Source organism: Mastacembelus armatus, chromosome 9, assembly GCF_900324485.2.
Source record: "Mastacembelus armatus chromosome 9, fMasArm1.2, whole genome shotgun sequence".
Lineage (NCBI taxonomy): Eukaryota > Metazoa > Chordata > Actinopteri > Synbranchiformes > Mastacembelidae > Mastacembelus > Mastacembelus armatus.
In genome coordinates this window covers 12,292,722-12,320,695 of record NC_046641.1, presented here as the reverse complement: position 1 = coordinate 12,320,695, position 27,974 = coordinate 12,292,722, and the positions used below count along the sequence as shown (strand labels likewise).

Below are 27,974 nucleotides of genomic sequence, written 5' to 3'. Positions count from 1 at the left end.
CAGGGGAAGGAAGAGTGAGTAGAGCTAGAACCCACAGACACACCCAGTCCAACAAAGTGTGAGAGAAAAGCAGAGTAATGAGTCTGTGTGGAGCAATAAGAGGGTGTGGCTTTTGTACACAGGGAGAACAGATAAGCTGAGTTTGCCTTACACAAAGGGGCAGGAGTCACAATCCTGAACAGACAGACGCTCACCTCGATCTGCTGGACTCTCAAGCAATCCAGCTGCTCTCCCTCCCTCTCTCTCTCTCGCTCTCTCTCTCTCCCTCACTCTCTCTCTTTCTTTCACTCTCGTGCACTCGTCCAGCAGTTTGAAGCAGGAGTTTGAGGGGAAGCAACTTTTAGCACAGAGAAGTGAAAACAGAGGAGGATAGCTCTAGAAAAACGTCAACACGCAGCCATGAAGGACAAAGTGAAGAGAGGAGGAGGAAGAAATCAGACTAAGACTGGTGAGAAATCCCTTCCTCTCAATCTTCTCTCTTTCGCCACTTTCCTCTTCTTTCTTTTTTTTTCTTCGTCTAGTGCCTCCCTCTCTGGAGAATGTGAGGAGGGTGGGAGATTTAACACTGCCCTGCTGTTCTTAACATGGCCGGTGCTGTTCTTTGCTTTCACCAACTTTTCACCACTTGGAGAAAACTGCACAACACTTAAATTTTAACTTCTAGCATAAATCTATTCACACAAATGCATTCTGTCTGATGCCTACAAATACCGTAAATACTTTAAAGACAAGGCATTATTTTGATTTAAATCTTTGCGTAGCACATAGTTACACTTAATAAAGTGTAACACTCTAAAGTGGGCCTCTCAACTTCTTTTATTACCTTTGTCACTCCTCTTTCACAGAACTGAGTGAATGAATTAAGGTAGAGCTGTTTTGTTGGCATGTCTCCAGATGAGATTAGTCTGAGGTGCTTATATCCTCAGAGAAAAGACATAAGTCTGTGGTTATAGTGATCTGATTGACAGAATGTGTCATGTCAATGAACTCATCTGACTGTACTGAATATGACGTATAGAAAAGGAATTCTGCCTGCTTGTGCAGCTTATGGTACTTGGTGACATTTGCAATAAATGCCAAAATAAACTTGTCAGACACTGATTTCTGTAGTAGCAAGGCAGCAGCTCCGAAAGAAAAGCTGATGCCTCTAAGGTTACAGAGAGGAGGGAGCTTCTTTTAGCCAATCAGAAACAGAGAAGCTATTCTCTGGATGTGTTCCAATGGTAAAATAGTCCCAGACTGACAGCAAAAACTGGGGAGGTACTGTGCAATAAATGACGGTCTTCAGAGATGAGTGCAAAGTGAATTTTCAACTTTTCTGCGTACATGTCAAAGACAGCTTTGACAATTAAATTGTATATACAATACAGTATGCCAATGCATTTATGCAAGTATGATGATCATTTTCTACTGCTAAACTATAGGTTTGTTAGTTTATGTGTTTTAGCATTCTGCTGTCTAAACATGCCTGTTTTGGGTGTGGCTGTCCCTTCACCCTCAGAGGACAAGAAGGCCAGTAGGCAAATTCAACAGGTTTAGTCACACGGCAAGTTGAGGAACACGCTGGATCCTGCTCTCCCTCTGGTTTTCTGTGTGTGTGTAAAAAGGCAGACACACCCCATTTTCCCTTTCTTTGACTTTCTTTTTTTTTGCATAAAATTCACTCTGACCCTGTTGGAGTCACACACACACGCACGCACACACACACACACATACACACACAGACCTCTCAGTCCAGCTTATTAAGAGGAAATTAGTTCTTGTGCGATTCTGCAGCATGGCAATGGAATTTGAACACAGTAAGTCCTGTACGTCCTGATTATAGTTTGGTTCATTTCTTCGGTTTTTCATGCATTTCCCATAACAGATTATGTCCAGTCAGGGTCACAGTGAGTTGGAAACTATCCCGGCATGTATCAGGTGGAAGACACAAAAGTTTATTAAATTATGTGTCCATTGTAGGGCACTGTGAGATTCCTAAGTTAGTTTTGTTCCTCTGATTTTTCCTTCAAACAGAAGGAATCGGACTGGCAGGTGGAAAGAATGCCAGTGGTATTAAGCAAGACGAGGACACATCGTTCCCTGTGAAGATCCAGGGAGCAGGAGTGGAGCCATTTGAGCTGCAGGTAAAAAAAAACAAAAAACTGCAGTTATATTATATCAGACACTGTTCCATCTTTTTAAAGGAGATTTATTTAGTGATTAAGGCCTGATGGAACCCAACAACGATAACTGAGATTACATATTTATAGCAACTCAAGATAAACTTGTTTGCCGCAGTACTGTGCAAGTGTTTTAATCACTAAAAATACACAGAGGGTGCTTTTAATATAAATTACATAAATAGCTTTTCAATTATTAACGTCATACAAAGTGCAGTAAAGGGAACAAAAACTAAATCTGATCAGTATTTGCAGCACACCCCTTTACCCTTAAACCAGCAGCAGTTCTCTTTGGTTTTGACCTGAGACAGAGCCAGGCTCTGTGGGGGTCAGACCATCTGCTGCAGGACTCCTGGTTCTTTTTGTCTCTGAAAATAGTCCTCTGTATTCTAATGGGTTCTCTATGGGCTTGTTGTCCTGCACAATGAATAACAAGACTCTAAAACACCTAAAGTGCCTACAGTGCTATATTTTTTATATATTGCCTATGCAATTCAGTATTTTCTGTCCTTGTGAATGCTTTATGAAGTATCTGCAATAGCCTGCCTTTTAAAATCTTTATATTACTGAATTGTCATCTGTCCAGGCAGGTTTAACTGTGGACATTAAATCAAATCTTTGTAGGTCCATGGATTCTGGCTTGTTCAAGATGCAGTAATGAATCTACTTTCAAGGGAGGAGGTGTGTCCGCGCTCCAACCTGTCACTGGCACTAGCTGGTATGACTTTGGATCCCCTCACAGAACTCCAAAGCCTCAAAGGCCTTAAACCAGGAGCTATCATTCGCCTAGTGGAAGGTAGTGTTTTTTAAAAAAATTGGTTTTATTGTTTTAGTACTTTAAGGATAGTTTCTGTAATTCTGTGTGGTGGCGCGTCTGCCCTTGAGTGTTACCTGAGATATGTGACAACTGTTTGCTTCTTTATCAACTTACTGCATTTTCAAATTAGACATTTAACATTTCTTGTCGTTGATTTATCTTTAATTATGGCATGGTTTATTTTTGCATTGCCGCACGGTTTGCTTCACAGATTAGTCTCGTTAAAGTAGTCCCACATATATTTTGATCACACCCGTCACTGTTTCACACATTAAAGTCTCTCTCAGCTCTATGTAAATAGCTGACTCACCTATTCTGAGTCATCACAACAGGGTTTAAAGTTGCAGAGATTTCTAGTTGCAGAGGTTACAATTGTGTGCTAAACAATTAGTCTGTTTCTCACCCTCTAGCTGTTGAAGTACTGAAACAAATGATCTTGTAGCCTGTTTTATTAGTATGTTCAGCATATACCCTGTCAGATTTGTGTTTAAGGAACATGCATCATTCATTGATCGATACTGTATGTACAAAATATAACATCTGTAGTCCACATACACAACTTCATCAGATTTTTCCTATATGTAGTCAGTTATAAAGTGGTTTAAATGTCAATTTCAATTTTTTTTTTACCATGTCTTTCTAGAGCCCTACACTGCCCGTTCAGCCAGGGTCCATTTGGCTCATGTTCTGGAGCTGCTGAGAGCGTCTACTCCTCAGGATGCGCTCAGAGAAGGACGTTCACCAAGCATACTGGAGACACTCACACATACACACACACAAGGTACACACACATAACATGCACTCAGGCAAAAGGGCCACGCAAAGACACAAAATAGCAATTGTACTCATAGCAAAATCTCCTTTTCTTACTGGTGCAGAATCCAGCTTACCAAATGGGAAAAGCCTGAAACGCTCTTCAAGCAGCACAAAAACAGAATCGACCAACCAGGACACAGTTCCTCCTGAGTACCTCCTTCCGGGTTCCTCTGAAAGACCACTCATGGCCCTGCTACCGAATAGCTCCCAGCAAGAGGTTCATAACTACCTGAGCTGTGAATGAACATAGAGCAAGTTCACCCAAACACACCAACTGAGTCTCTGTAACTTTATAAATGTCTCATCAGGCCCCCATTTACCTGAAGGACTTGTGTCTCAGCTGTTGGAACCCACCTCCAGGACACAGGAAGATGCAGGGAGACTTCATGTACATCACTGTGGTGACGACGGAGGGACGACGTTTTGAAATAACATCCTGTCCAAAAGGTTTCTTCCTTAACAGGTGATGGTTGCAGAAAAAAAAATAGACAAATGTGTAATATAAATAATTAAACTTTAACTTGATCTATGTTTCACTTTAATTATAAATTCCTCCTGTATCTCCCCTGCATGGTCTCAGGTCTACAGAAGATGTGTTTGATCCTCGTCCTGCACAGTCTTCTCCACTTTATCACTGTTTCACTGACCTGCTCTGTCACATCAGCCCTGCCTTCAAGCAAACCTTTACCACCCTTAAAAACAGGTAACACAAAAAGAAGGCATGAATACAGCTGTAACCTTCGTTGATGAAGTTTAAATTTCAAATAAAAGTTATTCCAAATATTATAACCAGCAGTAGATTCTGTGAACTCTTAAAGTAGCTGCATATGAAGTGGATTTTGAGTAATGCAGTTTGTTCTCTTTCTTCGTTCAGGCCTCAGCCGCCACAAGTCGAGGCGATGCCCACTGCTTACCGCACGCTGACGTGGCTCGGGCCTCCCTGTGCCTCGCGCACTCATAAAAACACTTTCAGCAGACTGGGAGTTGATGAAGAGGCACCAACACAGGTTATTTACAACAGAGGACAGCTGTTTGTTGCTATTCCATGGCAGTAGTTTTCTGTCAGCAGTGATAGCGAGTGAGTGAAACCACCTGTGCAGTAGTTTGTTTTTGTTATGCATAGGTTCCAGACTGGAATGAGGAGTTGCAAGCAGCCAGAGATCTTCCACAAGGAAGTCTGGAGGAGAGGCTGCAGAGAGACAGAGTTTTACTCCAGGTGACCATAAAACCTGTTTTTTAAGTGTGTGTGTGTGTGTGTGTGTGTGTGTGTGTGTGTGTGTGTGTGTGTGTGTGTGTGTGTGTTTTAGTGTTTTTTTCTCCTCTCACCTTCATTTATACCTGATTTCTCAGGTAAACAGTGCATTTGTGAGGGCTGTCATACAGGGGGCAGAGGCTGTTGTAGACGGTTTTGTTGAGCCGGTAAATGGAAATCCAGAGGACCCAGCTTTCCTGTGGGGTGGCCTGTTCATGAGCCAGGGGGCAGCAAGTGCTGTATTTGGTGGTGAAAGGGGTCGTAGGTAAGAACAAACCATAAAAAAATGATAATGTGCTCTGGATACCAGCCAGGGCTCAGAAAGTACACTGTGGCCCCATGCTGTGTCTGATAAGAGGATTATAGAAGAGTTTTTGTTTCACTTTGAGAAGAGTGCAGATTATGTAAATGTATGTCATCTTCTACTTGCAGGGCTGCTCAGAGGCTGGAGCTCAAAGGAGTACAAGCATACAGTGACATAGAAGGGCTGGAGGGGCTGCACACTTTACCCACAGCCATTGTTGACTACAGAGGAGTGCGCCTGTCTGCCCAGGGTCTTGCTCCTGGTTTGGAGAGCTCAGAGCAGGACCAGGAAACTAATCCTGCTTCAAGGTGCGTCTTGCAGATTTGATCAAAAACAAGTTACCATGGGAGGCTGACCTGTGTCTGACATGTTTGTGTCTTTTGGTCTTCAGAGGCTTGCTGTATGGGGTAAATGCAGGGCCCCAAGAGTCTCCTCAACGCAGGCAGCTACTAGCACTGTTGGCCCGTGCTGCCAAATCTCTTTGTCTCCAAAGGCATGTAGTTGTGGCTGCTAACGGTCACCAGGTCCCACTGTTCACCTCAGTGGATAGTCAGGGACTGCTGGGGGCTGATGGGAGGTTCTATACACTGGATGTGTTCAGGACCTTCCCAGCTGATGCCAACTTCTGTCCAGAGGTGGAAACAGAAAGTCAGACGGTAACTGAAGAAGAGGGGAGTAATAAAAGCTGTGAAGAGAACGAGGAGTCAAAAGGTTGTAGAAAAGAAGGCTGGCCAGAGAATTATCAGGCAGACTCCGGGTTTCCAAAGAGCTTTCCTCACAGTCTTTGCAGACTGAGGCCAGAACTGGTGCAAGCCTTCATCCAGCACAAGTGAGTTGTGCAAGAAATAACACTCAGTTAGTAACTTGATTATTAAAGTTTTTTTATAACCTTCATTTTTGGTCTTGTGCATCTTTTAGACATTACCAGTTCACTCAGCATGTCAGGGAGAAGTTGGATGAGAATGGAGGCTTTGAAGAATGTGCAACCACATGTACGATTTTTAGCACATCTCACTAAATGCCAACCAGAATTATAGTTAAGATCATCTTTAAAGTGCTTTTGCCATTTTATACTTGACAGATGTTTTTTGTTTTTGTAGCTGACTCTCGAGCCACTAGTGCAATACGAGCTGCTTGTAAAGAGGTGGGCTCAGTTAGTGACATCATCTTTGAGATGCGTTTTAATCCAAGCATTTTTTCACCAGGTACCACAAGAAAATAGACACACAAACACACACACACACACACACACACATACACATTCAATTAAAATCTTTTGAAAGAACAATCTATGACATGCTTTTTATGCTTTGTGCTTTAGGAGTATCACTCCCTCAAAGTGAAAGCGTGTCAACAAAACTACAGCAACGGTTACTGCGGGAAGCTGCAGCTTTCATCATAACACACCAGATACCAGCCTTTGTAAGTGGAGCCGTTGTTTGCATGCTTTGTATGCACATCTATTCCAAATTTAAAACAAGCTCACCGTGTGCGTGTGTGTGTGTGGATGGGTGGCTGTGTGTGTGCAGGTGGAGTATTGCCTGCAAAGCAATGAGACGCCATTGGATGGAGCTTCTTTAAAACAGGCAGTACACCAGAGAGGCATTAACCTGCGGTATCTGGGCTACCTGCTCAAGGCCATCAGTCAGTCAGAGCGCAAGGAGCACCTGAGGCATATCATGGTGTGTTTTATTTACAAAATAGTTAAACTAAAACTAGTTCTGATACTGTAACCCTCTACCCAACCATCATCCTACTTTCTGTTTTCACCAGAGAACAGTCATAGGTGAAATTTTCATCCGCTCAACAAGAAGAGTGTTCAACAGATTCCTCCAGGTACTTTATAGTATTCTGTCATGACCATACCTGTTCATTCAGAGTTGGTTGGTGGAGTAGCAGCATGGGTGGGTCCACATACTCCAGAAAAAAAATTAACCACAGTTACCATGTCATGTCTTTGCAGGGTGTGGATGTGCCTAGTCTTTCAGCAGCTGTCAGTCACTTTCTCTGCTGCTTATTGGTTCCCCACTTCATGCCCACTCAAGTAGGGGAGGAGACTAAAAAGAAGTCAAGGAGGCGTGGCCGAGCGGTTGGGGCCTGCGAAAGCACGCCCTGGAGCACGCTCACAGGGGCTGAGCTGTGGAACCTGGTCTGTCAGGATGCTGTTGAAACATACAACATCTCTGACAGCTTCGGGTGAGGACTTTTTGTTTGCTCTCACCTCATGTTCGTTAATTATACAATGGTTCAATGTCAACTTTAGAATAACTGTCATTCCTCCTCGTGACAGCTCTGGTCCCAATTATCTGGTGGAGCACTACGGCCTTCAGAAGTTGTCTCTGCTCAGAGAGTTCTGTTTAAAGACCGGTGTACAGGTAACAGACATCTAAAATATACTGAGAATTCAGCATTTTGAAATGTGTAGTGTAGAGCAACTGAAAAAACCGAAATATATTTGAAATGTTTTAATTTACACTGAGCTGTAATTTCAAATTTCTTGTCAAATAAAAACTGATAAGACATTTTATAATGAAAGGGAAAAAACTTAATTCTGTGTCTACATCAGCTGAGACTGAGAGACTACTACTTTGACAACCAAAGTAAAGCTCCCATCAGTCCGGACGACATCCTCAACATCTTCCCTGTTGTGAAACACATTCAAATGCCAAATGTCGACGCTTCAAAAGCCTGTCGTGCTGCCCAGAACTCCATTCAGAAAGGTCAGTCGAGCAAATCTGGGCACTTCATGAAAACCTTTATGTTGTAGATTCATTTACCTGTAAACTACATGTTCAGTGCATGTATTTTTTTAAAAGCTAAATTTAAGTGATGTTTTATGCAAAATTATTGTGCACTGTTAAACTGCAGGCCTGCTGGATCAGGCCCATGAGCACCTGAAAGAAGCAGCCTACCTGTTTAGTCGGGTGTGTAATGACCTGCACCCTGATGCCTGTTATTGCTACAGCCTGTTGGCCAGGGTGGCCTACCAGCAGGGGAAGACAGCTGAGGTAGCGCTACTGCTTCACAACTCTGTGCTATAGGTCAAAATGCAATGACCTTTCAATGATGGAAGTTAACTAAACATTTACTTAACTACTAGTAGAATGCAAATGCCTTTTTGAATGCAGGACTTTCACTAATTGTGCAATACCAGACAGTGGTATTACTACCTTTTACTGTGTATATCTGTGTACTATAACACTGAAAATGGTAGATGTATCTGAATTAATTATACCATGCATGTGAAGCTGGCTTTTAATATAGTCTCATCACTGACTTCCTTTGTCCTCAAGGCTCGCAGTGTCCAACTGAAAGCGGTGGTCATCAGTGAGAGGGTGCTTGGCTTTGACCATCCAAACACTATCCACCAATATGTGAGTATAACTACACATTGGGAGTATTTTCCCATGTAAACACAGTGTGATTGTCATCATTATATTTTATGTAGGTACTTTTGGGTGTGTATATGTATGCTGGAGGGGAGATCGCCCTGGCTCAGAAGTGTCTCCTCAGAGCTCGACTGCTAATGCTTACAGTCCACGGAGAAGACCATCCCTACACTGCAACACTGGATGTAGGTTGCAGCGTTTTAATAATCATGTCTTCCGTAATTACTGTTCACCTGTTTTACTACTACCATTGTTTCCCCAAAGAGCTGTCTCGGGTTGGTGCTGACAGGAGATCAGGGAGGGCAGTTCTTAAAAAATGCCCTCAGACTCAACATCTCCTTCTTTGGCTCCACAGCCCTTCCTAGTGCCCTCAGGTAATTTACCATTTTTAACTTGCTCTGACATTTTGTAGAAAACTACAACTGCAGATTTCTACCGTTTGTCTGCCCCCCCCCCCCGCAAACTTCATCATTGTTTCTGCCCCCGGTTCATTGTCTGTGTAGTCAGCACCTGTTGGCCCAATGGATGTGCAGTAAGGGTGATTACCGAGGTGCTATGACCCATGAGAAAGAGGCCCTCACCGCTTTTACCTCCTTGGTCAGTATATCTTTGGTTGAGATACTGAGAGAGAAAATAATAGATTAACCCTGTGTTAATGTCCTCTTATGATTTTTTTCTCTCTCTCCCCCAGTTCGGAGAGGATCATCCACAGACGCGCTGCAGCAAAGAGTTTTTGAGCACCATTACCAAACAAGCAGTGCAGGTGGAGCGCGTTATCAGACAGGCAGGAGCAGATAACGTGGAACAGACAGTGGAAGTATGTTCATCAGCTCTGGTTTTCTCTGAGACTTCTGAATCCTTGTTGAATCTTAAGAAGAGGAAAAAAGGGAAATGTGTGTGTTAACCTAACTGTCCCCTCTGTCTGTAGTGTCTGACTCCAACAACTGACACCATTTTAGAGCAGATCGTTCTGGTGACAGGAATCAGGAACCTCACACAGAGGTAAATATTATTAAAACGTTTTGAAGCAATATGTTGATGCTAAAATGTAGCCAGTACGAATATTAAATCATTAAAAATCCAATACTGGATATATTAACCAGTAATTATTTCTAACAATGCAAATTAATAAATATTATTAAAGATTCCTTAAATTTGTTCAAATGAAGAATGCTGGTGCTGAAAATTAAACTCTACTCTAGTACTTTTGGAAGTAACAGTGGTACTTTTTAAAAACATATTAGGTCTTGGGACAGCAAAAAGTTAATAAAAATCTGATCTTTTATGCCCTTAGTGATACAAAATCTACCTTCCAAGTACAATTTACCTCAACTGCTTTTGCATTAACCATGAATGGATGTGTCGTATTTTGATAGTGACAGATTTCAAGAGTACAAGAAGAGACACTTGGAACGAAAGGCAGCAGCGCTAAAAGAACTGGGAATCAAACTAACCACCGAGCCCATCACATCAGAGACTGGGAACTCAGCTCAAGAAACAGGATGCGGGAAGGAAGTGGAGGATGGGGGAAGTTCAGTGGAGAATAGCAACAAGAGCCAACAGGAGCAGCCGGAGAAAGACGTGTCAGTGGAGAGTGCCTTCACAGCTTCAGTTGAGAGTCATGTGCCGGGGCCAGCTGAACAAAACCAACACGAGGACAAAGCAGATGGAGATAGAGCAGACAGTGACACAGCAGGTCCAGATGCTGTGGTGAAGACAGTGAATTTGGAGTCAGAGGTCAGGGCTGCAGGAGAGGAAACCAAAACTAATGTACAAAATGGAGTAAAGAGCAGCACAGTCAATAGGGAGATGAAATCTGAAGCAACATGTGAAGAGATGAAGTCAGATAAGGAAAATGGTGAAATAAATGGGGCACGGGACTTCACCGCTAACACGTCGGTCCTTAAGAGTAAAGGGACGTGGGCAGATGTTGTGGTTTCAAAGGGGATTGTAGCTAATGGAACACGAGGCAAAGACACAGCAGTTAATGGAGTAGCAGATAATGTCACTGCTAACGGTATAGTTGAAGAGTGAACACATACCAAATGAAAAAACAGTGTTATGTTCAGGTTTTCCAAAGTCACTGCTGTAAGCTAAAACTTTCCCAGGAACCTAAGTCTAATTTGATCCAGTGAAGTCAAAGCAGAAAATAAAAGTGGAATGAGAAAGAGGATGAGTATTACTTTGTGTTGATGTTACTACTGCTGCCGGGAGAGGGCTGCACTGTTGTTTTTTTTTTTTGTTGTTTTTTCCAACAATAAACTTTTTACTCTGGTGTATTAAATATGTCTTTTTAACAGGAATCTTCTTTTTCATATACACAGCTGGACACCATAAATTTTCATGTAATCATGATTATATAGTTTGAGGGTATAAATCTATCGATCAGCAATCATGACTACAAACTAAGCAACTAAACCACTTTCGAAAGGAAAATATGACGACACTTCTCTGCCAAGGTAAGAAGCTGATAAGAAAAACAAGATTGAATACAAAATAAAAATGGGAGATTTCATGTATCTGGAATGAAAAGATTTTATAACATTTTACTGTCTGTAAGATGTTGATTTGAATCTGAAGGATGCAAACAAACACCCAATGTCTGAAATATAATCAAACTGTAAAAGGGACTACACCAGTATCATCATGTGTACTTGGACTACAAATTTCTTAATGGTTTTCAAAGTAATTATTTATTGCTGCTTGAAAGCCAGCTTGAACTCAATAGCCAACATTACTTTTTACTCCTCCATGAAGCACTGGAACTTACCATGACAGTAACTTAGTTATGCATGATGAAACCCGACCTGTCCAGGGTGTACCCCTGCCTTTCACCCAAAGAGAGCTGGGATAGGCTCCAGCAGATCCCTATGACTCTAATTTGGAATAAGTGTGTATAGATAATGGGTGGATGAAAAACTCTATTTAAAACATGGTTCATTTATTTAAAAAAAAAGATTATATCAATGACAGTAAAAATGTCAAGTATTCCTGTCTCAGCTCGGTGTTTCCTTCAGTGTAATTTCCAAGTCAGGACAGTGCTGGTACTGTGGTTCAGGTGGCTCCGCCCACGTGGACTGAGGGAGTCTGTTAAGGCTGCTGGTAGGGAAGGTGATGACTGCTGTGTCACTGAAGACATCAATCAGACGGGATGGACAAGGCAGACTTCTCTCCTCACACACAGACACAGCCTGACTAATATAGCTGTAGTCCCGCTTAAATTCTCTCTCGATCGTCCTGTGAGTATAACAGACAGAAATCATCACCTCACCTCTAGTCCAATTTCTTAAACATCATCCTCCACCATGAAAGTTTCCAAACCTGTCCTGCATGCCACTGAAGCTGTTCCCAATGATTATCATCAGAGGAAGACACTGTGTACTCCAGTTCTTCCACAGGAGGTTGTTGTACAGGGCCTTCCCACAATGCATCAGGTAAAAGAGTGTAGGCTTGGCTGTCCGGCGCTTCCCCTCCTGCACAACGCAGAGACACAATGCTGCTGTTTTTGCCTTGATTTTCTATCTTCCAGGGAGCCAGTAAACTCAATTTGCAGAAACCTGAAAGTTGCTCAATATAAGTCATGTTGGGTTATGCCAGTGATCAATAATTGTTGAATTTGAATACATTATTTGTAAGTATATGCTAAAAGAAAAGACATGAGACTTAAAAATCTGCCACCAAAGAGCAGTTTATAAAAATGCAATAGTCTACATAATCATATCTCTGAGAACATCTGGTACGGATGTACAGTTGCACTATACATTTCCCAATAAAACTGATCAACTTACCTCATTTTCTGTGAGTACAGTTAGACCCAGCTCTTTCAAAACATCCCTCTCTCCAGAGGAGAAAGCAGGGTCATATAAAGAACAGTCCTTCAGTGGAATCTGAAGGGAGATAAGCAGTGAGACAGAATTTAGGAGGAACAAGGCCATATCTGGGTGCCTGTCATCTCTCTGCACTGAGTTAACCCATCTCTGACCCGTCTTGCATCCAGCAGCAGCAGCAACATGGCAAGCTGGTAGCGAGCTGAAACACAGGATGAGAAGGACCCCAGGCCATAGCACACACACTCCAGCTGTTGGCATTGGCTGCTGTCTTTGCCCTTGTCCTGCTGCTCAGTGACCATACTCTCCGAAGGTTTCCAGAAGAGCGCTGAGCCTGCAACCAGCAGCTGTTCTGTAGAAAAACCCTGAAAGGTTCATCAGGCTGCAAACTACAAGATTACTCAGCCAACCAACAAGATCTGCAATAGCTCACAAACTCACCTTTCCACTGTTGCCAAAACTCCTCACATCTTAGTTCAGACCTGCAGAGGGAGAATCACAGGACTGGCCCTTAGTTTATTCACAAGCCTGAGACAAAACGTGTGTTCAGGTGAATATCAGTATTTATAGTATTTAAAGGGTTACTACTCTGCTGGGATTATATATCTTACACCGCGTCTCTGATCCGTTTGACAGTCTTTCCGATATCCACCTGGTCCTGGCAGGATGTCGAAGTTACAGACACCTGAAGTGCCTTGGATCTGCGTGCTGCACCCTTTCGTCTCCCGGCCACCTGCCACTCCTCTTGGGTGCCCGACATCTACGCTAACTCATTAGTGCCCATATACACAACTGATCCAAACCAGCTGTTTATCCGGATATACGCGTGGACACACGACAACCGCGCGATGGGAGGAAGCTCCGAAGACACACGCGCAATGCTGAGTCAAAGACAAGAGGTATCACTCGGAGAGCTTTCTGCTGTCACTGGAAATGAAATAGGTTTTAAGAATATCTTGATTGCGCTTTAAGCTTCAATAAATAAAGACTGTGACTGGACTGGGAAAATCTGTTGTACGATATAAAATACACTGGTGAATGGAAATTATTTCTGCGTCTTGACTTATTGTTTGTTGGTCAAATGATGTACTGAATATTTGGACACAGATGTTATTGCTCCTTGGGGGTTGTCTGGTTACAACTGTGAGAGCGTGATTGTAACTGGCACCCCGGCACAAAACCAGAAAACCGTTACACATTTTGAGTCGCATTAAAACACATTTATGCTTAGATACATGTACAACATTTGGCGGAACACCGGGAAACCCCGGAAGTAAATTCTTGGTTTCCGAGAACCTCAGAAGAAGAAGAAGACCCCGGAAGTAATTGTGTTGTTGCGTATGAACGTTGGGGATTATATTACGTTAGCTGGATAAACCTTTATTACACTCACAGAGTAAACAAAATAATGTGTAACTAATCTCCGGCTAGTGGAATAGCTGATATTTCAGGTGAGTAAGAGGAAGCAGTTTGTTTCCAAGGATGTTTTTTTTTCTCTAGGACGTGCTGTTTACATCATGCTAGCTTTTGAAAATAAATGTTAGCTAGCTAGCTGTTCTCTACCGGTGCACGTTATCTGTCAACGTAGTTACTGTTAGCTGATTAAATATGTTTTCCTTAGCGAAGACTTAAAATACTTTTTATTATAATACTAATATTAATGCGAAGCTCCTCTGGTGAAAAATATACTCTATGTAACATTAAAGCCACTAGGTTGTGGCCATGACGTGATAACTTGAGATCATAATTGACAGAGTTAAGTATGTGCTTGTAAGTAATTCTGAGATATAACAGAAAAAATCAGTTCCATAGCTTGTCTTGCCTTTTTTGGACTAAGTGGACTGTCTTGTGGCCAGGCAGCATAGGCTACTATCTCCTACCTATGTGGTATAAAGTTGTGTCCATGCATTAAACGTTCTCATTCCCATGAAATAATAAGTTGTGACGTACATAAAATCATTAGTACTGAAAATAAATAAAACATACAGGATGTAACAACAGTTACATGAAATAAATAAAAATTAAATAAAATCTCAACTCACTCATTAGAATTGTTCCCAGGTTTTTGTCTGTCTTGTCTTCTATCAGTTTTTACACAGTTGGCTTGGTGTTTGCTTTGTTGTGCTATCCAGAGATGTCCATGTCCCACTTGTATGGGCGGAGAGAAGAGGAGGATGAAGGTGTGGAGGTTGAGAGCTTTGAGGTGACCGATTGGGACCTGGCCAATGAGTTCAACCCAGACCGCCGCAGACACAGGCAGACCAAGGAACAGGCCACCTATGGTATCTGGGCTGACAGGGACTCAGATGAGGATGAGAGGCCTAGTTTTGGTGGAAAGAGGTAAGGCATGGGTTTAGTTTTGTTTGCCTCTCTAAACCTCTATCTTAGTCATTCCAGGAATAGTGGTCCAAAGATTTTTAAAACTGTTATTAGCAAAAGTCAATTGTTAGCTGTTTTTGTTTTGTTTTTTTTGTTCTAGATCTAGAGACTACACTGCTCCAGTGAACTTTGTGAGTGCTGGTCTACGTAAGACTGCAGCTGAGGAGAAGCAGCAACAGCAGGACAGAGGGTCTGATGATTCTGATGATGATGGTCCTTCAGCACCTCCCCCTCCTCGTAGCTCTGCTCCCAAAAAACTCCAGATGGTAACTTTTGAGTTTTGTTGATTTTTCTTTTTCTCATTTTTTTCACTAGTTGCATTTATATGATTTATCAACAATGTATTGTTTTTGGTAGGGCAATTTCCGTGGAAACCAGTCACAGAGGTTTGCAGGCGGCATACAGACTGGGCAAGGCATTGGTAGCTGGGAAAAGCACACCAAGGGAATTGGACAGAAACTTCTGCAGAAAATGGGCTACCAGCCTGGTAAAGGCCTGGGCAAGAATGCTCAAGGTGGGTAAGCCTGAGGAGGCTATGATTTTGAGATATTCACTAATCCTGCGTGTCTTATATGAGCAACACGGTAGAGTTAATATATTTTGACATATCACTCTCTTATTTCTGCAGGCATTGTAAACCCTATTGAGGCGAAGGTTCGCAAAGGGAAGGGAGCAGTGGGTGCATATGGCAATGAGAGAACTCAGCAGAGTCTTCAGGATTTTCCTGTGGTTGACTCCGATGAAGAGGAGGAAAAGGTATTGACAATAATTGTCTTTGCCTTTGTTTTCATTTAGACCCAATCTGTGTATGGCATAGAAGATGTGATATTGTATTTTAACTTTATGAATATCTAACTGAAGGAGTTTCAGAAGGAGCTAGGTCAGTGGCGCAAGGATCCTGCAGGACTGGCAGGAAAAAAGAAACCCAAGTACTCCTACAGGACTGTTGATGAGCTGAAGGCTAAAGGCAAATTGGCAGGGCGGGGCACAGCAGCATCTGCTGGAGAGCTTGCACAAGTCAAGGTAAGTTAGAAGAGACTTGGACAATCCTGGGATTACTGTATTGTCCTCCTCCGCTCTTGGGTTGCCTGAAATGCTGACACTAACTCCAAACTTTGTTTCAACTGCAGACTTTTTTACCCACAGTGTGAAAGCTGTGGTGTAGCTCTTTCTTTTGGGTGGCATTTTCACATGTTACAGTAGGAGTTTAGTGTGAACATAAACATTTTTACTTTTTAGGTGGTACAGTATTATCTTCAAGAGTAAAGACTTAGTCTAACACTAGTGCCTACTCAGCCAAATCACTGTAAATATACACAGTCGCAGGGGAAAAAAGTACAACTTATAGTCTGGAAAATACAATAGGTTGTAATAAACTCAAGAAGTACGTAACTTAAATCCACACAATGTAAATATCTGTAGATGAAATTTTTTTAAGAATGTAAGACCATGGTCAGCTGCCATTTTTGTTTGAGAATCTCAGTTATCACATATCTCTTCCTGTGTCTAGGTAATTGATATGACTGGGAGAGAGCAAAAGGTTTATTACAGTTACAGTCAGATGTCCAACAAGCACAGTGTTCCAGATGAGGGTCCACCAAGCATGGCCACTCGGGATCAGAAGGGATCTGGCTTTGCTCTCCCTGAGCTTGAACATAACCTGCAGCTACTGATAGACCTTACAGAACAAGACATACTACAGGTATATAGTGTATCAGCCTAAGGCTTGTTTTCATGTTGTCATGGTTTCAAAATGTATCTATGACATATCAACACATTACTTTTCTCTTACCCCCTTCTGTAGTCTGCCAGACGTCTACAGTATGAAAAAGATGTAGTTGTGTCTCTGACCCATGAATCCCAAGCACTGCAGAGCAGACTGGATGCAGAGCAAGAAGCCATACAAAGAATGGAAGCTGTACTGGCATTAGTGGAGCGTTTTCCTTCTGGGGAGACAGCACCGGGCGAGGGACCCACCCTGCAGGTGCGTATAGGGTTAAATCACAGACTAACAACTACAATGACGAGTCTCTTTGTAGTCTTGTTTTTAAAGTCCCTGTAGGTAATGTAGCTAAGTGCTTTCCGTGCTCTTTCATTAGGAGTGTGCCCGGATCTTTGAGACATTACAAACAGACTATTATGAAGAATACAAGACAATGGGATTGGCAGACCTGGCTGTAGCTGTTATTCATCCATTACTGAAAGAGAAACTTCGTTTGTGGGACCCACTTAAAGTATGCTTTACAGTTATTTTCTTTTGAGTTAATTTGATACCCTCATTGTTTGCTTTTATCAATAATACAGAAGCTGTCAATTATGCAGTGTATCTCTTCCACTTTTTCAGGACAGCTCTTATTGCCTGGAGGACATTGGTCAGTGGAGAGCAATACTTGAATCCAGGGATCTACACTCCGGTGCCCCAGATTCAAATATGGACCCTTACCACAGGTAAACATACAAACCACTTTCAGCTTATGTATTTGCATGTTAATATTCTACTGATAATATGTTCTAACCTGTTTTTGGCTGCATGTGTTTGTGATGTGTGTTCTTTCCTTCTTGTTTCAGACTGCTGTGGGAAGCGTGGATCCCAGTAATGCGATCCTGCGTGTCAGGCTGGCAGCCTCGTATTGTTGGGCCAATGGTGGACTGCGTGGAAGTCTGGGCTCCTCTTCTCCCTGTGTGGATCCTGGATTACCTGTTGGAGCAGTTGATCTTACCACGGCTACAAAGAGAGGCATGACAAACACAAAGTGTCTACTTCGCCATTTAGATTTTGAGAAACTCCCATGATTTTAATAATTTCATGTCATTTACTTGTGGATAATTGCTTTCATGTGCTGTGAGCTGTTCTTATTTTTTTTCTTTCCTGTGTGGTAGGTGGATAACTGGAATCCTTTAACCGACACAGTGCCCATCCACTCCTGGATCCATCCATGGCTGCCTTTGCTCCAAACACGTCTAGAACCTCTGTACCCCCCAATCAGGAGCAAACTATCCAACGCATTGCAACGGTGGCATCCCAGTGATGCCTCTGCCCGCCTCATCCTACAGCCATGGAAAGATGTTTTTACACCAGGAGCATGGGAGGCTTTCATGGTGAAAAACATTATACCAAAACTAGGTATGGTTTCATCTGTGGCTGTCATTATCTTATCATATTTATCCGTCTCTGTCCCTCCTTTTCTTAGCAGTTTGTCATTTTAATATGATGGTTTTGGGTTTCCTCAACAGCTTTATGTCTGGAAGAGCTGGTTATTAACCCTCACCAGCAGCAGATGGAGCCATTTCACTGGGTGATGGACTGGGAGGGCATGCTGTCCCCCTCCAGCCTTGTGTCTCTGCTGGACAAAAACTTCTTTACAAAGTGGTTACAAGTCAGTGAATATGCTTACATACTAAATTGTTTACACACAGTGATTAAGATGTAGTTAAGCACAACTTATTATTTTATATATTTAATGTGATTACAGTTTTGTTGTCTGTCATTTTCTTGTTGATTATTATAGGTCCTGTGTTCATGGTTGAGCAACAGTCCTAACTATGAGGAAATCACTAAATGGTACCTTGGTTGGAAAAGCATGTTCAGCGATGTGTTGTTGGCACAACCACTTATAAAAGAGAAGTTCAATGAAGCTTTGGACATCATGAACCGTGCAGTGTCTTCAGGCATGGGTTAGTATTGCGAGCAGTGAAAATTACAGGAACTAATTTCATTTATTAAACAAATATGATAAATCCACAAAACACTTTTTTTCTCTGCTGTATCAAAACATACTACAACACAGTCTTTTTTGTATTCACAGGTGGATATATGCAACCAGGTGCACGAGAGAACATTGCGTATCTCACTCAGACAGAGAGACGAAAGGACTTCCAGTATGAAGCAATGCAGGAGCGCAGGGATGCTGAGAATGTTGCTCATAGGGGCATAAGTGCTGGTGTGCCAACTAACTTCAAAGATCTTATCCAGACCAAGGCAGAGGAGAACAACATTGTTTTTATGCCCATAGTAGCCAAACGGCATGAGGGAAAACAGCTGTACACGTTTGGGCGTATTGTCATCTACATAGACAGAGGGGTTGTGTTTGTGCAAGGGGAGAAAACATGGGTGCCCACGTCTCTGCAGAGTCTAATAGACATGGCCAAGTGAAGGGGGATGGGCTGGTCACAGAGTCCTTGGTCTGCCAAATGTAAAAACATAGTGGAGCATATGTTTGCTTTTATGTATATTCACAGTATTCGATCTTTGTTGTTTTTGTAAAATTTTAAAAGGTCAGAAATCTGAATAAACCATTTTAGAATGTATGTGTTGTCACTGTTTTAATTGGGTGAAATATAAGCTACATATTTTGAAATACTCTACTATATAGGTAGATGTATATATTATGTTCTACTAAGTTTTACCTGTATAAATAAAGATTGGCATTATACTCTTTATGTGCCTGTACAAAAACAGAGTATAGTTTAGAACATGTTCAAGACTTTATTTAAATAATGTTACTAATCTCTAGTGTTATTGTACCTCTTTAGTTGTGATGGAAATTAAGTACAGTAATGTACTTAAGTATAATTGTTAGGTTATTTATACTTGAGTAAACTTTGACCTCACTACCTTGCAGAGGAAAATATTGTACTTTTACTGCACTACATTTAGTTTCTAAGTTTAGTTACTTTTTAAAAAACATATTTACTATAAAATACAGCATAACCATTAAACTTTATTGGCCCTTGTTATTAAATTGACAAACTACCCAGCAGCGTGTAAAGAAACTCATATATGTGAAGTAACGTTAGATCCACCTACCTGATGCAACATTAAATCGATAACTACAATATGCATTAAAAAATATGATCCAATAATATACATTAAGGTGAATTGTGAATTGAAATGCAACCACAAGGGGACACGATCCAGTGTCTTCATGTGCCGGTCCCAAGGCCGGGTAAATGCAGAGGGTTGTGTCAGGAAGGACATCGGACGTAAAATTTAAGCCTAATCAAACATGCGAATCTCAGAGATGATTCGTTGTGGCGACTCCTGAAGGGAGCAGCCGAAAGGAAAAGAAGAAGAAGGTGAATTGTGCCACTGAGTACTTTTACTTTGGGTACTTCAAGTATATTTGTCTGCTAATACTTTTGTACTTATGTACATTTTTGATATAGAGTTTTACTTAAAGTATTATTACAGTGTGGTATTATACTTTATTTATACTTTATACTATACTACATACTTAAGTAAAGGATCTTCCACCACTGTGTTGGAATTTAGTTTAACACTTGGTATTATGTTAATCCTTTAAGCACTTTAGAAAAAAAAGAGGGGGGGTCTATTTAGCATTTTAGTATTTTGACTGACAATAATTTTAAAAGTGAAGCTGCAGATCCTTTTGGCTAGGCGTTCAGAGGTTTTTGGCACGGCAGGGCTTCCGTCCGAACACGGTGCTTAGCTGTGAAGCGAAGTTTGCTGTTTTCTGCGTATGATCACGTTTTAACATTTCCAGACTGCTTTTTGCGCCATTTAGGTACGTGAATGTTAAAGCACATCTCACCAAACACAACATATCGATGGTTTGGTTTTTATGAAGGTCTTTGTGAACCAGCAAACTAAGGGTTGGTTGTTAATGGGTGTTAGCAGTTGATCTAACCAGCGTTAGCTCGAGCTTAGCTATCAGTGTGGCCAGTGTGCTAATCTGGAAATATCGATGTTATGTAGCTACATCACTGTGTGTAACACACAGTAACCTGTGTTACCTTGGCTTTTTCGTGTATATTTTCCCGATCTCCATCTAACAGACATGTCGTCGGACGCTCAGAAGAAGCGCAAGTCGAAGGTTCTCCGCAGTGAAGGAGGAACCCCCGAGATGAAGCGAGGTCGCGGAGACGGAGAACATCAGGTAAAGTTAGGGCTCCTCTAAGGGAACGAAAAAATGTGTTAAAGAATTAGGTAACAAATGATAAATACCACTGGCTTTGCAAAATACGATCTCATTCATAATTTAGCAGTAAATTACTGCTGACTAAATTATTATAGTCCTTAGGACTGTAGTATTTTTATACCATTCCCGGATGTTTTACATCTGTTGTGTCCACCCTGCGATTATAACACCAGGCCACTGTTGTTTCTGAGTTAACCCGCAAATCTGAATCCATGTACTTCACACTGCAGCAACAACAGCAGACCCAAGTTAAAGCAGAACTGCACACCCTGACAGTGTTTTTATTTTTAGGAAGCCCGTGTGTATAGTGAGGAGGTGGAGCTGGATGGCAGGGACCCTGAGCAGGACTATCTGCAGTACAAAGAGTCATGTGAGACTCTGGCCACGCTCATGAGTGAGATCCAGGAGCTTAAAGCCAATGGAGCCAAGGAAGGGGTAACTGTCTTACTTTTAAGATGCATGTCCAAACTATTCTCACACCATCATCGTAGAAATAAGGACATTCCCCTCCTACCGAAACTTTACACAGTTTGTTGTCTTGGTAAATCTAATACATTGCAAACTTGTGTGTGTAGTATGATCCCAGACAAAACTGATTCTGTCTTCACCATAAAAATAAAGTCTAAGTAGCTTCCTCTGCTCTCAGTGTGCCGAGGTCGAACAGAAGCGTATGCAGAGTTGCATCCATTTCATGAATCTGAAAAAACTCAATCGTCTGGCTCACATGCGACTGAAGAAAGGCAGAGACCAGACCCACGAGGTAACTCGCACACACCTCTTTAAGTGCTGTTCTATGTTTATGAGATATTAATAGAAGTACCTTAGAGTAAGTTCACTCCGTTCAATTCATTTGCTGAAAAAGTGCTGCGTCAACTCCACCAGGCTGAACACGGGGCACTTGTTTCCATTTTTACCACTGAACTGCAGGAGCTGCCACTGTTTTCAAGGGAGCTTATACATCCTTGGCTTTGTTATTGTAGAGAGTTTCTTTATTCAGATGCCAGTTCAGAATAGGTTCTTGTTCCGATTGGTGGTTCTTACAGAAAGCTGCCTTTGACTCTTGTCTGCCTATATTTCCATGGTCACCTGCGTAGCGTTTGCAGTCAAACATTCGTTTCTTTTTTGTTTTTCTTCTTTCTCAGGCAAAACAGAGAGTCGATGTGCTGCACCTTCAGTTACAGAACCTGCTCTATGAAGTCATGCATCTTCAGAAGGAGATCAGCAAGTGTCTGGAGTTCAAGTTAGTATAAAATATTTTCTTCCAGTAGAACAGCTTTAACTTTGCTGATTCTACCAAAGGCAAAGCTTCATGTCAGGGACCTTCATGTCTGTGTGTGCAGCTACACACACGGAAACCTAGATAAAGCCTTAAAACAGAAACAAAATAGCACAGACATTTAACACTTTAATACAGAAGATGATCAACTTTGTAAAAAAATGTAGTCAGGTCATACCAAGCCCTAAAATAAGAACACCCCCACCATGTAAGAGAAGGATTTATTAGCTAGTGTCTACATTAGATCAGTGAATGGTTATGAACTAGCTGAAAAATAACTGTTCAGTGCAAAAAATGAAATAAAAAGCAGATAAATGTATAATTATGTAAAAGCCTGCTCAGTTTATGCAAAGGTTTTCATAAATGCGGTGGTAGTTAACCTTTGTTTCTCTGTCCAGGTCTAAGCATGAGGAGATAGATTTGGTGTCGGTGGAAGAGTTTTACCAGGAGGCGCCACAGGAGATTTGTAGGCCTCAACTTACGAAAAATGATCCCCACCAACTCACATTGGCAAGACTGGACTGGGAGCTTGAACAGAGGAAGAGGTATGAACACCTACATACAGCATAGTGCATTTATAGCATGCTGTATAGTTATTGATTTTTTTTTTTTTTTTTTTTTTTTTTTTTTGTGGGGTGAGGGGGGTGGCACATTGCAGTTGTTAACAGTTTGTATTTGCATTCAGGTTGGCAGAGAAATACAAAGAGTCTCAGGCCACAAAGGAGAAAATTCAGAAAAGCATTGAGGTGAAGAAGGAGCATCTAAGAAGCTTACAGCCAGGACTGAATTCCATTATGCAGGTATGACAGTTGTCTATCATATTATAAATGTTGAGCTTTGACAAGACTGTTATAACTTTATTTTTATTCTAGTCTCAGCAGCTTGGAGCATTGATTTTGTGTTTTGAAAATAAGTGGTTTTATTTATTATTTATGGTATTAAACATTTAATTTATTTCCTTGGTCGAGGTCTGTATGGATCCTGTGAATGATGGCCTGCTTTATAATCTTCATCTGTCTTCTTTCGCAGGCATCTCTCCCAGTGCAGGAGTGCCTCTCCATGCCCTTTGAAGAGATTCAGAAACAGACAGAGATCGCCCGCCATCTCCCTCCACCTCTCTATGTCCTGTTTGTTCAAGCCAATGCCTATGGTCAGGCCTGTGGTAGGCCATCTTTAGAGAATATCTTATTTCCCAAGACAAATTAGAGTTTTTCATTATAGGATCCAATCCCTGATTCTCAATGTTTCACATTCATTTCAGACAAGAACCTTTGTGTATCAATAAGCGGTGATGTGGATGAGGCCAAGGCCCTGTCCAAACCTCCAGAAGATTCCCAGGGTACAAATACATTCCTGTGATCATCATACATACAACTTATTGACATAAGCACAGAGATGCATGGCTTTTTTTATCCAGTTAATCTTTCTTTTGTTTGATGTTGCAAGTTGTTGAGTGTAGAAATTCATTGATATAAACATAAATAATAATAAAGCTATGTGTTCTGTATTATCCAGATGACGAGAGTGATTCAGATGCAGAGGAGGAGCAAGAGAAAACGGTGAGTTCCAGGCATAGTTTTACTTCAAAACACATATGCGCACACATGCTCAGGTTCATTGATTTTTTTTTTTTTAATAGACCCATTTCTGCATCGGCCTCATAAAACTGTCCCTGAAGTTGTAGCAGTGACAGGTCATGGTCTGGCAGGTTCGGCAAGAGCCGCTATCGATCGCTTCCTGCATCCAGACAAGTGCCAAGTGGGAGAGATCCAGAGAAATATTTACCAAGAATGGCTAGGACACTATAACCAGAGTCCACTCAGCCATGCACATTCAAAACCAAACCAGAGCTCACTGTTGTTGTCAGACTCCATGTCTGGTTATTTCACTAGATGTGGAGCAAATTCTATATGGGGGGAAAAAATGGGAAGCCTTTAACTATGTCTGTATCACAGTTCATATGAAACAGCTGTGCATTTTTTAGTTCCGCGCTGATTTAAACACTTTTTATAACACAATTGACACTATGTGAAACATGCAATTTTTTCTTTTTTTCAACTCCTGTTCTCCTGCTTCTGCATGTTTTTGTTGCATAGATGAGAAGAAGGGCAACGACAGGCGGCCAGCTGGATGACAAGAGACGGGAGATGCTGAAAAGGCACCCTCTGTCCCTCTGCTTAGACCTCAAGTGTAAAGGTAAGACTTTCTGCATAACTAACATTTTTGTATGTCTGCACAAAAAAGGCTTGTGTGTTTTTTTTTTTTTTTGTTTTGTTTTTTTTTTTTTGGTTTGTTTTTTACAGGCAGAAACATTCCTTCTCTTTACACAGCATGCATAATTCATGTGTATTCCATGCTGTGTTGTGTGGTAGCTCTTATGGTATGTGAAAGAAGCATGATCCACTTTGAAGGCGTGACACCACTTCATCCTAGTCTTCCCTCTGCTGGTGATGAAAGGAATAGTGACAGATTATATGGAGATCTGCATTGCAGGTGTAACTCTACCTAAAGGGGGGAGGAGGGTGGGGAGGGAGAGAGGTGAGCCAGACACTTGCAGCACTGCGGGTCTGCAGCACTTACAACATGCTGTAAGCATATTTTCTTATCACCTGTGTTTCTCTAATTTCTGCTCTTATTTCCAGTGCCTTATTCTCCCCGGTTATCTTCACCGCTGCCAGCTGCAGCAGTCAGCTCACTGCGGTAAAAGCAATAAGTGAGCAGTGTCGGTGTCTGAGTGTCACTGAGTTTGCACTGACTGCAGACAACGAGACATGAAAGGTGTCTATCAGCATAGTGCAGCACCCAGTATATATCCCCTCCCTGGGTGCTGCTAGCTGCTGTCGTGACCATGCCCTGTTATTGCTTTCTTAATGCGCTGCAGTGTGCAGTAAACCCAGGGGGCTGTTCACTGGAAAGATGAATGAAAAGAGGTGAATAGAGCGAGTATTGAATTAAGCTGGTAATGGATTAGTTAACCGTCATGTGTTATCTGCCTTGTCTCTGCAGATGGCAGCATCCTCCACCTCTACTTCTACTACCTGATGAATCTGAACATCATGACAGTCAAGACCAAGGTCTCCACTTCCACAGACCTCAACACAGCCATCAGCGCAGGGTGTGTGTGTGTGTGGTGTGTGTGTGTGCGTGCGCGTGCGTCCATGCATGTATTGAATGAAGCATTCGTCTCCCTCTTTCTATGTCCCTTAATGGAAGCTCTCAATGACTCATTCTTCTGCAGGGACCTGCTAAAATCAGACACACTGCTCAGCTGTCTTTACACCAACGACCAGGGACGGGAAACACCCAATCCAGCTAATCGCTACCAGTTTGATAAAGTCAGGTGAGGATGTCAAATAATTCAAGTAATTACGAAGATGTGGAGTGAATTTAAAGAGATCCCAGTATTAACCCACATTTTCCTTGTAGTATTGTTGCCTTTGCTGATTATGTGGAGGAGCTGGGCCATCCCTACATGTGGGTCCAGAGTCTCGGAGGGCTTCATTTTCCCAACGATGCTTCAGAGGTGTGTGTTGATGTTGAGTGTCAGCGCAGTATTGCAGAGTTTCTGTGCTACAGTCATGGCATAGTGGTATGTGTATGTTTTTCCAGGGTGTGCGTGTGGGCAGTTCTCTGAGTGCCAGCCACATGGAGAGCACCATGAAGCTACTGAGGGGTCGAGTCCAGTCCCGCTTAGCTCTGCACAAACAGTTTGCATCTTTAGGTAAATAATTTAACACCTTTGTACGTGAAATACTTGGAATGAACAGTGTGAGTCTAAACACACGGTTTGTGCTTCTGACCTCAGAGCACAGCATCATCCCGGTCTCCAGTGAGTGTCAGAACCTGTTTCCTGCCAAGATCATTTCCTGTTTAGCTCGCTGGACCACCATAACTTACCAGGACTACTTGGTATACAAACACACACATATACAGATCTTTGGAATCACATCCATTGAAAGTCTTCATCCAAATGCTACTGATTTGCCATGTCTCACTGTGATATTTCTTTCTTTCAAGGATTTGCCATATACACGTCATGTGTCTGGAGCAGGGCTGGCAAAGGAGACCGATCTGTACTTTATGGGAGTGGTTGAAAGAGGCACAGGTAAATGCTATCACTGTTGCTAGAGTTGGATATTGGATTTTTTTAAAAAAAAAATTTTTAATAGAAATCTGTGTCTTCCTCTCAGCTCGACTCCAGGCTGCAGTGGTGCTAAGCCCCCGTTACCCAGAGATCTCTCCTCTTTTCTCCCTCTCTCTCAGCTGGAAGGGAGAGCGCAGTGGACGCAGCGATGACAACCTTCGAGTATGAACATTTCATTAATGGTCATTTATGTCCAGGAATCTTATACTGTGTTGCTGTGCCAGCTCCTTTATATCTAGTCCCATGACGACAACAACATGCAATCTTTCACACTCCGACTCATCTTTTACTTTTTAGGCCATGGAGAGTGAGGTCAATGTGTTCAAAAATGAACTACAGGGGCCACGTCCAGGATACCAGCTCCTAACCAATCAGATTGCACGTCTGTGTGTCTGCCTGGATGTGTATTTGGAGACTGAAGGACAAGATGACAGTGTAGAGGGACCACGAGAGTTTCCCCGGGAAAAAATGTGCTTGCGCACAGTCAGGTACACAGTTACAGAAAGGAATGAAACTTTTTACACATGTTTAATGTTAAAACACACTGAATGGGTTTACCTCTGATGTCTGATTGTGCTTCTTTCAATTGTAGGGGTCCAAATCGTCTGAAGCCATTCAAGTACAACCATCCTCAGGGCTTCTTCAGTCATCGCTAAGACTATATATGATTATCCTACTCTTTTCAAGCGAGCCTTTGTGATTCTTTAACACACAAAGTCACCCATTTTAAGTCTTTATACGATTTTGGAAATAAAATAACATTGTGTTATTTTCTTGAATGAGCATGAACCTGGTCTTTTTTTTTTGGCTCAGGTGCCTTCAGGCTTTGTTGTACACTCCATATTTTCCTGTTTTATCTCTGTCTTCCTCTTTACTCTCATCTCTCCGTGCTGCTCTATTTATAGGTGTCACCTGCACTAGCTGATTACTATGCCGTTGTGGTTCAGTGCTGGATTGAACTGAGATTCATGTCTAGGAATATGATATTTGGTCTTTTGGCAACAGTTAGCCTTTGACCTTCCATTTATTGTCCTGACTGCTGCAACAGAAGCACCAGAGATTGTCATTTAGGATACCATCACCCCAACGGGAACTATAAAATAATTTCAGGTGCTGTTAAATTGATTACTTTATTTAAAAGTGAAAATACAGAGGAGAAAAAACAGCATGTGTAGCAAAATAAAGCAGACACAGTGACTTCCATTTTATGATGCAGAATATTAAATTAATACCAAAGGGTGTTCAGTGTTAAAGTGCTGTATCCATGAAAAATTGTTTTTTTAATTTTTTTTTTCATTTTCTGTGAAAGAAGTTAGAAATCTGTGAGTAGCTTGAGTATTGCGGGAAGCTGTGACCAACAACTTCAAGGGTGGATTTGTATTTTCTCATTACTTTCGTATTATTTTAAAAGCGAAGACCATTATCAAACAAATTATGATATTCATGCCGTTCCGCAACTGGTAATTACAGCGATGAATTATTAAGGATGATATAAATATGGGTGACAGACGGGTTATAAAAGGAACTGTGGCGTGCGAACGTTTTGCAGGGACGGGATATGAAAGAGAAAACTGCGTGTTCTCTGCAAGCAAGTGGCACTGCTCCTGATTTATACATGACCACAGTCTGTGGGACGTGAGGACGGGTGCGGTGGCTGCTGTGGGTGGGT

General features: G+C 41.9%; 4 protein-coding genes across 4 annotated transcripts; 3 read left to right on the top strand and 1 right to left on the bottom strand.

Moving 5' to 3' along the window:
• The first annotated feature begins 92 nt into the window (after window positions 1-92).
• On the top strand, window positions 93-10,975 carry LOC113139461 (clustered mitochondria protein homolog). The gene is made up of 28 exons (XM_026322718.2): window positions 93-448; window positions 2,017-2,126; window positions 2,787-2,958; window positions 3,623-3,760; window positions 3,858-4,012; window positions 4,104-4,258; window positions 4,376-4,498; window positions 4,670-4,802; window positions 4,919-5,011; window positions 5,146-5,312; window positions 5,480-5,659; window positions 5,743-6,180; window positions 6,270-6,343; window positions 6,452-6,556; window positions 6,673-6,773; window positions 6,881-7,033; window positions 7,125-7,187; window positions 7,315-7,547; window positions 7,642-7,726; window positions 7,918-8,071; window positions 8,220-8,359; window positions 8,645-8,725; window positions 8,800-8,925; window positions 9,005-9,114; window positions 9,244-9,337; window positions 9,432-9,557; window positions 9,669-9,742; window positions 10,117-10,975. The coding sequence occupies exons 1-28, from the start codon at window positions 400-402 to the stop codon at window positions 10,772-10,774; spliced, it is 4,290 nt and encodes a 1,429-aa protein (XP_026178503.1). The 5' UTR covers window positions 93-399; the 3' UTR covers window positions 10,775-10,975.
• A 685-nt stretch (window positions 10,976-11,660) lies between these two features.
• srrd (SRR1 domain containing) lies at window positions 11,661-13,465 on the bottom strand. The gene is made up of 6 exons (XM_026322822.2): window positions 13,179-13,465; window positions 13,009-13,049; window positions 12,723-12,919; window positions 12,529-12,627; window positions 12,062-12,213; window positions 11,661-11,977 (listed from the first exon to the last, which is right to left on the bottom strand). Exons 1-6 carry the CDS (start codon window positions 13,325-13,327, stop codon window positions 11,737-11,739), a joined length of 879 nt encoding a protein of 292 aa, XP_026178607.1. The 5' UTR covers window positions 13,328-13,465; the 3' UTR covers window positions 11,661-11,736.
• Window positions 13,466-13,881: 416 nt separating this feature from the next.
• On the top strand, window positions 13,882-19,254 carry tfip11 (tuftelin interacting protein 11). Its single transcript, XM_026322745.1, has 15 exons — window positions 13,882-14,018; window positions 14,700-14,907; window positions 15,047-15,212; window positions 15,304-15,460; window positions 15,575-15,702; window positions 15,808-15,969; window positions 16,457-16,648; window positions 16,751-16,930; window positions 17,046-17,180; window positions 17,291-17,394; window positions 17,515-17,683; window positions 17,827-18,070; window positions 18,181-18,323; window positions 18,456-18,621; window positions 18,753-19,254. Exons 2-15 carry the CDS (start codon window positions 14,702-14,704, stop codon window positions 19,097-19,099), a joined length of 2,499 nt encoding a protein of 832 aa, XP_026178530.1. The 5' UTR covers window positions 13,882-14,018; window positions 14,700-14,701; the 3' UTR covers window positions 19,100-19,254.
• Window positions 19,255-20,373: 1,119 nt separating this feature from the next.
• On the top strand, window positions 20,374-27,087 carry thoc5 (THO complex 5). The gene is made up of 20 exons (XM_026322768.1): window positions 20,374-20,471; window positions 20,743-20,843; window positions 21,177-21,320; window positions 21,532-21,645; window positions 22,028-22,125; window positions 22,560-22,706; window positions 22,847-22,961; window positions 23,191-23,323; window positions 23,423-23,500; window positions 23,677-23,720; window positions 24,258-24,357; window positions 25,168-25,276; window positions 25,400-25,501; window positions 25,588-25,684; window positions 25,771-25,882; window positions 25,967-26,070; window positions 26,179-26,266; window positions 26,352-26,467; window positions 26,603-26,793; window positions 26,898-27,087. The coding sequence occupies exons 2-20, from the start codon at window positions 20,745-20,747 to the stop codon at window positions 26,959-26,961; spliced, it is 2,055 nt and encodes a 684-aa protein (XP_026178553.1). The 5' UTR covers window positions 20,374-20,471; window positions 20,743-20,744; the 3' UTR covers window positions 26,962-27,087.
• The last annotated feature ends 887 nt before the right edge of the window (window positions 27,088-27,974 follow it).

Bases quoted from the DNA above. Each gene is read 5' to 3' on its own strand.
- LOC113139461 (XM_026322718.2), top strand. From the start codon at position 400: ATGAAGGACAAAGTGAAGAGAGGAGGAGGAAGAAATCAGACTAAGACT. The intron at 5,313-5,479 runs GTAAGAACAAAC...TTCTACTTGCAG, and splicing joins GGTGGTGAAAGGGGTCGTAG to GGCTGCTCAGAGGCTGGAGC. The intron at 7,188-7,314 runs GTACTTTATAGT...ATGTCTTTGCAG, and splicing joins TGTTCAACAGATTCCTCCAG to GGTGTGGATGTGCCTAGTCT.
- srrd (XM_026322822.2), bottom strand. From the start codon at position 13,327: ATGTCGGGCACCCAAGAGGAGTGGCAGGTGGCCGGGAGACGAAAGGGT. The intron at 12,920-13,008 runs GTGAGTTTGTGA...GTTTTTCTACAG, and splicing joins GTTTTGGCAACAGTGGAAAG to AACAGCTGCTGGTTGCAGGC. The intron at 11,978-12,061 runs GTTTGGAAACTT...TTATACTCACAG, and splicing joins TTCAGTGGCATGCAGGACAG to GACGATCGAGAGAGAATTTA.
- tfip11 (XM_026322745.1), top strand. From the start codon at position 14,702: ATGTCCATGTCCCACTTGTATGGGCGGAGAGAAGAGGAGGATGAAGGT. The intron at 15,213-15,303 runs GTAACTTTTGAG...TGTTTTTGGTAG, and splicing joins CTCCCAAAAAACTCCAGATG to GGCAATTTCCGTGGAAACCA. The intron at 16,931-17,045 runs GTGCGTATAGGG...CTCTTTCATTAG, and splicing joins GCGAGGGACCCACCCTGCAG to GAGTGTGCCCGGATCTTTGA.
- thoc5 (XM_026322768.1), top strand. From the start codon at position 20,745: ATGTCGTCGGACGCTCAGAAGAAGCGCAAGTCGAAGGTTCTCCGCAGT. The intron at 23,501-23,676 runs GTACAAATACAT...TGTATTATCCAG, and splicing joins ACCTCCAGAAGATTCCCAGG to ATGACGAGAGTGATTCAGAT. The intron at 26,794-26,897 runs GTACACAGTTAC...TTTCAATTGTAG, and splicing joins ATGTGCTTGCGCACAGTCAG to GGGTCCAAATCGTCTGAAGC.